General features: G+C 50.0%; 1 protein-coding gene across 2 annotated transcripts in view; it reads right to left on the reverse strand.

The window, feature by feature from the left end:
* Nucleotides 1–1,118: 1,118 nt before the first annotated feature.
* Nucleotides 1,119–8,645, reverse strand: part of Ndst1 (N-deacetylase and N-sulfotransferase 1) — a 27,665-nt gene continuing 20,138 nt past the window's right edge. For both annotated transcript variants that reach the window (XM_026783523.1, XM_013349522.2), the window contains 4 exons: nt 6,809–6,979; nt 6,232–6,341; nt 5,102–5,204; nt 1,119–4,489 (listed from right to left, as the gene is read on the reverse strand). In XM_026783523.1, coding sequence (XP_026639324.1) covers nt 4,370–4,489; nt 5,102–5,204; nt 6,232–6,341; nt 6,809–6,979 — 504 coding nt within the window. In that variant the 3' untranslated portion in view covers nt 1,119–4,369. The remainder of the gene's footprint in view (nt 4,490–5,101; nt 5,205–6,231; nt 6,342–6,808; nt 6,980–8,645) is intronic.

Here is an 8,645-nt window from a genome sequence, read left to right on the forward strand (position 1 = left end):
GTCCCCTGACCTTCCTGTTGGACCTCAGCAGAGTGGACACACATGGTCATTGCCCGGCCTGCTCAGAGCTGGCAAGGGCATCAAGCCCAGAGCCAGACAACCTCAACCCAGCACTGCATGGAAGGCCTGGGGTGAGGGGTAAGGAGCAAACGGCTAACCTCATTTTATACAGAGTACAGCTGATTCTAGCATGAGCATGTGGAAATCCCTGCTGTAGCCTCCATCTCACTGTATGGAAGGGAAACTGAGGCCTGGGGAGGAAGACTGTCACATGACCGCCCGCTGTACCCGGCGCTCCTCTCACACTGCACCTGGAGGAGGCCTTTCTCCATCTAGCCCTTCCTGTCATAGCCTGAGGTCTTATTTCTGCTCCAGTGCACATGGACCATCTAGAAATTGAAGATCCCTGAACCACAGAACAGAAGCAGGGACACCAAAACAAAGGCAGAGAAGGAAAGAGACGAAGAAACAAGGATGCTATGTTTGGCATGGGGCAGCCTAGCTCCTCCAAGCTGTATACACTCATTCTGACAACTCAGTGCCCAGCCTGGCCTCCCTGGGGCAGTTCCACAGGCCGCCCCACCCCGCAGTGCCCTTAGACTGCCCCCAACGTGATGCTGCCTCATCAGAAAGCCCTTTCCCCTCCTCCAAGCTGGTCTGGCCCCTCATGCAGATGGTGGTGGGAGGAGGCACACCTTGGCAGGCGAGAAATGCCACATTAGTACAAACAGCAAAACTACCTTGAAAACATGTGGGCAAAGGGACGAGGGGGAAACAACCGGATCTGGAATGTGGGACTTCTATGTGACAACAGACCCTCTGGCCTTAAAAAAATAATACCTTTTGAAGGCTGGGAGTGGTGGCCCACACCTTTAATCCCAGCAATTGGGAGGCAGAGGCAGGTAGGTGGATCTCTGAGTTCGAAACCAGGCTGGTTCCTATAGTAATTTCCAGGACAGCCAGAGCTACATGATGAGACCCTGTCTCAATAAAGCAAACAAAATACCATTTTGGACTGGGCCTGGTAAGTGCACACATTTAATCTCAGCTCTTGAGAGTCAAGTGGATCTCTATGAGTTCCAGGGCTAGCCTATTCTACACAGCAAATTCCAGGCTAGCCAAGACAACATGAGACCTTGTCTCAAACAAACAAAAATCAAACATTAAAAAAAAAAAAATCGGGAAACCTTTTTAGAATTCAAAGAAACTTTTTAATAAAATACAATGTTCTTGCCCTGACTGAATCCAATCTAAAACCAGGTATAATTGCTGGGGGGTGGGGTAGGGGACCTTTGGGTACAGACTAGACAGCAGTTGTTAGTGAGGATGGAACTACTATCTCGGCTGTGGCACTGGCTGATCTGGCAGAAGGCTCTTACCTCTTAGGGCAACAACAGGGACAAACAGTCTCTGCAACTCACTTTGAAAATACATAAATGTACAGAGAAAGAAAACAAACTGGCAAATGCTAACCTCCTTCAGCCCAGATGAAGGGTGGTTGGCACTCAGAACCCAACACTGGGCAAGACAGTTCTGAACTGGCTCTTCCCCTGACATGTCCGTGGGCTCCAGGGTAAGACAGGCCAGTTTTCCTCCACTGAAGTCAGCAGACTCAGAAGCGCCCACTGCTCACACATCAGGGTTTGAAAAGGTCCATTTTAACATCATGCTCTCAGAGGTGCCTGCCCCATAGAAAGCGCTAGAACCTGGAATGACTGAGGCAGTTGTAGGTGATCTGCACCCATAAGGCAAAGGCTGCTGGCAGAGACTGGAGGGGGTGGGGAATGGCCTGAACAACTGAAGTGAATTTCCTCAAACATTTTTTTTGATTTTCCAAAATGCCTCCAGTCATTCTAGTTGAGAGATCCTAGGACAAACTTAGCTACTTTCCAAGACCCAGTATCTGCAAGCTGGGGCGGAGTCTCGGTCCAGTAGCAAGAAGGGACATAGTAGCAGCAATAATCTACAGATTTAGACAGATGGCAGTCTCCAGGGTCTTAGAAGGGAACAGACCATAGAGAGCATCTCCTCTGTCTGCCAGTCTCCAGCCTGCCTGTTTTCACCTGAAGCCAGAGGAGGAGGCTAATAGAGCTGCACGTTATACAAGGGCCACTCTAACCACCCTACCTCAGCTCTCACAGGGTCTCAAAGAGTAACCTTCAGGATACAAGAGCCACCCTCACTGAGGGGTGGAAAGTCGGGCTAACGGCACACACTTTGACCCAACTCCGAGTTTGCTGGCAGGGTATCTGAGCATACCCAATCCTGTCCTCAGGTACTGTGTATTGAAGGGACCCACGGGCCCCAAGACCACAAGGAGAAACGTGATGTACCATGCTTTGTATACCAAAACCACGCAAGCAGGTCCCCCTGAGCGTGCAACACTCTCCACAGCAGTGGAGAGCTCAAGGACAGACTAGTTCAGAATGCAGACAGCCCTGTCACCAGGATGGATGAACTCTGGAGGCAAGAGAACACAACAGGAAAGCAGTGTGCAGGTCTTGGAAGGGGAAGGCTCAAAGGCACCTGGCTGGGAAAGAGTGGTTTGTCCCCATGTCCTGGAATGACCACAGTTGTGACTGAGAGAAATACAGGGCCCTGGAACACAGGTGGGCCTGGAGGCAGTGTGGTACTGGAAGAGCACTGGGCTCCGAATCAGGGGCCTGCATTTAGCTCTTGCTACTGCTTCCAACAGCTCTGTGACATTGACCAAGGCCACCTCCCATTCCTGTACCCACTTTGTGCCCATCTCGGAACCCCTTCAAGTCCAGGATGCCAGAGTGTCCCAGACGCCTGGTAGACACTGAATTGGCAGGGTGGGGGGCAAGGAAAGAGAACCCAACCTCAGTGACTTCACATTGTTAAAGGGGGACAGACGCAGAACCCAAACAGAAAACAGTCAGAGACCCTGTGTCTGCAGGGTCTAGAGACAATTCTGTGGGTCTTTGTGGGCACCCTCTCCAAGGCAGCCCCCAACCTAGCACCATGTGAGGGGGGAGGACAGCTCAGGGCCTTAGGTCTCCCACCCCAGCCCAGCTTTTCCCTGTGGCCCAAATACCCCAGGGCCACTAGGCTTGTAAACCCAGACTTCCTGGAGAGAGTTGGTCTTCCTTTCCATCTTACCATCTCTACTTCCTCTGTGGGAGAGGGAAGAAGGACCCTGCTGGTCATCTTCCTGAGGCCTAGACTCTTAGAGAAACATCTGCCTTCCCTTCCAACTCATTCTCTAGCATTAAGATATGACACCCTTTGAGACTAGGGCTTGCCACCATTGTGTATGACTTAATTAAAAACAAACCCAACCAAAAAAAATATAATATATATATACACATTATATATATATATAAAACACAGTGCGACCCCAGCACCCAGGGTATAAACTCTGGCACCAAGAAAAAAAACACAAAATATTAAAATACTTTAGCTTCTTAGTATTTGGGAGGTTAGGGGGGGTCTCTGGGGACCCTCGGCCACAGGTTGCTGGGCAAAGCAGTGGATAGCAGTCTTACTAACTCTGCCATGTCTGCTTGGCCGAGGCAGTGACTGTAAAACGATGTATATACACGGAGCACAAACACTGGCAGACTCCTGACTCGCCTCAGCCTTTACCACAGGAAACACCACAGTCACACCCAGGTGAACAGGGCAGGGCTCAGGCCCATGTTGCTAGGCCCAGTGGCATGGCAGTGGCCCAGGGCCTATAAGAGACCAAGAGCACTAGGTGGACACTACAGGGACCAGAGAGTCTCTCCCCTAAGGGGAAGAAGAGATGCGGTAATATTAACTCAAATATAGATGCCATATGATGGCCACCCTCACATCCAAGCCAATGAGTGCCTCTGGGCGCCCAGCTAAACCCTGGCAGAGACTGGCTCAAACCCTCAAGGGCATGCCCAGTCTTCCTCTCTAGTCGGGCGAAGGCCCAGCTGCATTATTCTCCCTTACTGCCTGGAGGACAGGGAAATATGGCAGCTAATACTGAGGGGACAACCTGCTGGAGCAGGGGCCGGTATGACCAAGGAAAGGGCAGGGATGGCAGAACACAGTGAGGGACAGGAGAGAGTCTCCAGGACCCCTCCTACCAGGAAATGACCTTCCACCAATAGGAAGTAGTCTCTCCAGGCAGGGCAGCTGCAAACGGAATGGACCTCCGGTACCAGAGAGATCCATAGGCCAAACATTCAGCAGTAGATGCTCGGAGACGCTGCAGACCTGCCTGGGCTTCTGGCCCCAGTGGGCCTTAGCAGGGTATTGCTCGTTGCTTTTGGCTGGCCGGGCCCAGCGCCCTTCTCGGCAGGTCAGTCTGGCTCAGTGTGAGGCAGGACATCCCTGCTAACACAAGCGTTCTGTCTGGCTGTGGTGGCCGAGGCTACCTGGTATTCTGGAGGTCCTCACGCAGCCAGGTGGGCAATGTCTGGCCCATCTTATACAGCAGCTTAGAGAGCTCGATGTTGTGGTCCCGGTAGTAATCCTTTAGGAAGGCTCGGGACTGCAATGGGAAGGAAGCTCAGGTCAGGAGCGATGGCCAGCACAAGCACAATCCCCTCCATAACACCACACTATCCTATCCCAGTCCTCTTCTAAAAAGAAGCCCCCAGGGAAAGCGCTCCTGCAGGAGGAGCATCAAAACATAGTGCCCAAAGTCAAACCCATGACAGAGAGGAGAACATCCATCAAAACTAAAGGCAAAAAGGAAGAAGAAAACAAAACAAGATGCAATCTGTGACCTTCCCTGAATGTGCTTTCATAGAGTGTTCTCCCTACAGGGTGGCCTACTTCTCCCTTTCACAAGGCCAAATCCTGGGGCCTCTCCCCCATGACCACATCCTGCCTTGAACTCTGCTTCCTACTGCATGTGGAGGTCATGCATAGTATCTGCTTTATTCATGGAACCCACAGTGCTACCCTTGCTAAAAGGTAATAAACACTCGACTAAAGCGATGCTGACCTCCAGGGCCCTACACCTATGTCCTTCTCTAGAGCAGACTACTGTGCAAGAGGTCCTAAGGTCACTGCCACAGTCAAGAGTAAAGGTTTAAAGGCCTCCCCAAGGGACCCCTCCCACTCAGCCCACTGTCATGGTACTATATCCCCCACTTACATCCAAGTCCATCTCTGGGTATTTCCGTCCCTTGCTTTTGCCCAGACACTTGGTTTTTCCTCCTTCAAGCAGTTGGCACCAAAATCCTTTCTTTGGGTCAAACCTGAAGAGGGTGGAAGCCCATGGGTGAGTGGTCTGGCCTCCCTCCTCAAGGCCATGTCTGTGTCCTAGTGTGCAGAACGTCACCTTCACTGGCAGTGTGACTATGCAGGCTGACACTTGCCATCTGTAGCTCAAGTGTTGCCTGGGGCATACTGCCTTTCTCCCAGAAAAGGCACCTCCATGTTCTAAGTCACTCTGGTCCAGGTTAAGCAGCTCCAGTTCCTCCCATAATCCCTCTGGACTCTTTCTAGTCCCAAAGAATTCTGAGAGACATTTTCTGAGCAAACCCTAATAGTGTAGAATAGGGTTTTCTGATTATTTTTGTGTTGAACCCAAGATTTCTTTAACCCCCACATTTCAAGATGGTAGGAGTCACACAGAAAACACATGCTACATTCCAAGCGTGGAGTCCAGAGCACCATGCATACTTTCTCATTCAATCCCTCAACCTTGGGAGGCAGGAGTTAACCTCCTCATCCTCCCCAGAACAACAAGGGGAAGCTCCAGAACCCAGAGATGAAAGAAACAAGTCAAGATGGTCCTAACCTCTATCAGTGACGAAGCAGCCTACGCTCAGGAGTGTTATAGCCTCCAGTACCCTTGACAGCAGAGAGAATACTCCCAAGAAAGCAGCCAATTAGGGTAAGTTTATTCCTCCTACTCTTGAGACTGAACATGCCACCTGTATGTGACACAGCCCCTGGAACCCAGGTTGATGCTTTACTGTGGGAGCTACCTCACGAGACAAAAGAGTCAAGACTGCACTGAAGAAATTCCTCCAAGCTGGGCTGAGCAGAGGAGATCCATCACTGCCTTCTCCTAAGGCCACAGCGTCACTGATGTAACTTAAGCCATCTTAACTCTTGCTTTTCTGCTAAGAGTCACCATCAGGGAAGGGCTGCATGTTCTCTTACTAACTTAAAGCAACTCTGGGTCTCTCCCAGTCATTCAAGTCTTTATTTCCTTGGCCCAGAGTCTGGGCCAGGGAAATTGCCTCATGGTAACACTTGCCTCAAAGCAACACTTACGCCAAGGTTTTGTGGTAGTCAACGGTGCTGGTCACCCCAAGGAATTTCTGCACCGTGTCCATCACTTTGGCAGGTTCTGTTCTCAGCAGTTTGCCATCCAAGACCAGGATCTGCAGACAAGGAAAGGGGGAAAGGCTATCTGGACTTGCTTTCATCTCAGTAGCAAACTGTCCATGCCCATTGCAGCAGGAATGGCCTGGATACAAACACAGGGTCCTGAACAGCCCGAGTTTACCCTACTCATGACATCTCTACCAAAGGTATCCCTGCTCAATCCCTGCTCACTGCCAACTCTCCATCTCGCTCTTTCCCAGAGTTTAAGCTATTAGCACAGCTGTCATCCCTGCTCCTCACATCCCTACAGAATACCTATTGTAGCCTCCTGCAAAGCCTCCAGCCCACACTGTTCTTCTGCTCCAGTCTTCAAGATGTCCTGTGATCTAACCATGCCTACCCTCCACTCAGGCTTCCCTTCACCACCACACCATGGCTCCTCCTTCCTAGTCCCCCACAGGGCTTTCCAGGTCTCCTTAAACTAAGGCCACTCCTTTTCCCAAGAGGCAAGGCAGATAGCTACCTGGTTGGCATGGAAAGCGCTGAGCCAGCGTTCAATATGCGTGGCATACCAGCCAGGGACCAGGCAACGGTTCTGGAGGGCACGCAGCTTTGCAGATGCATCAGGGCCAGCTGTGATCACCTCATGAAAGGTGTACTTTAGGGCCACTGGGTCATCGTGGGCTCGCTGGTGCTGCAGGCAAGGGAAGAAGATGAGTGCATCACAGGCGGAACAGAAGCTTATGGCCTAGGCTGATGTCCTGCTTCTGCCTCACTGCTTTAGATCAAAGAGTCATCAACCCCAGATTCCCAGGTTCCACACCTCTGCAAGGTAGGAAATATAATACACCAACTTCCCAAATGCTCTTAATTGGCACAGTCTCTGAGATTCCTGCCACTCCAGGGACCTGCTAACCAACAAGTATCAACATCAATGTGGCTTTCTTGACTCTGACTCCCATTTCTTGAGACACAGTCTCATATAATCCAGGCTGGTCTAAAATTTACTGTGTATAGCATAGGATGGCCTTGTGACCCTGAACTTCTGATTCTCCTACATTCTGAGCACTAAGATCACAGACACATGTCACCACATCTAGTTTTGTGCAGTGCAGAGCTCAAACCCAGAGCCTTGTACACACTAGGCAAGCATTACCAACTGAGCTAAATCCCTGGCCCTCATTTTTCCTTTTAACAACAATTTACTAAAATCCAAACAACAAGAAAACCCTTGACATATCCTTTATAAAATGGAAAACCAGAATCAGTTGCAACATACCGAAAATGGTTATAAGATAAAAATGCAAGCATATTCTCAAATGCCAGATAGAAGAAAATACCTGCTCCAAGCCCTGCATTCAAAGCCACCATCCTTGCTGAAACAGTGTCACCTACTAGAAAGGACATGAGTGTCTTCCACCAAAAGCAACAATGCCCTTGATAGACACTAAATGGACTGACAGAAATCACAGAAGAGAGGAATGTCAGGTAAAGCCATCAGCAGATCTCGGAAGTCAGAGGCCAGGGACTTGCCCGTGTTAACTGACCCTGATCACCATTGAGGGTCATGCACAGTTCAAGGCAGGAGAGGCAGGGCAGTGACATATATAAATGTACAGGACAGCCTCTGCTCCTCCTCACTTTCTGAAGACAGCCCAGTTCTCTTCCTCTCCTCCCAGTACCTTCTGATACCCTAAAATGAAGCAGCCTCTTTCTCCTTAAAGCACTTACTCCCCAGACCATCGACAGGAGAAAGAATAAGGCCTTAGGTGTATAAGACCTGTATTCAAAATGCAACGTGTGATGGTGAATCTTAGTTGTCAACATGACATAATCTGCAATCAACTAACAGGCAAGAGGCAAAGAATACCCATGAGGGATTGTCTTGATCAAGTAAACTGAAGAGGAAAGATCCACCCTAAATGAGAGCAGCACCTCCCAGTGGCAGCCTTGATAAAAAGAGGAAGAACAAAGTTTGCCTTTTGCATATCTGTTTTCACTCTCATTGGCAAGTTCACCTACCCTGCTGCTGCTGCTGCTACCATTGTTGCTACATTTCCTCTGGCTTCCAAATGTGAACTGAAGACTAGCAGCTCTCCAGGAATCCAACAGGCCTTCAGGGTCAGACTGGGGTTGCTGAATTTTCAGCCACTCCAGTGCTCCAGTCACTATAGACTACTCAGATTATATTGTGTACCAATCCAATAAACCCTTTATACACATATTCATTCCATAGGTTCTGTTCCTTTAAAGAACTCCATTACACATGGAAGCTGGGTAAAGAAGCCCTGCGCTTGCGTTCGCGCTTGCGCTCTCTCTCTCTCTCTCTCTCTCTCTCTCTCTCTCTCTCTCTCTCTCTC

This window comes from Microtus ochrogaster, chromosome 18 (assembly GCF_000317375.1).
Source record: "Microtus ochrogaster isolate Prairie Vole_2 chromosome 18, MicOch1.0, whole genome shotgun sequence".
Classification (NCBI taxonomy): domain Eukaryota; kingdom Metazoa; phylum Chordata; class Mammalia; order Rodentia; family Cricetidae; genus Microtus; species Microtus ochrogaster.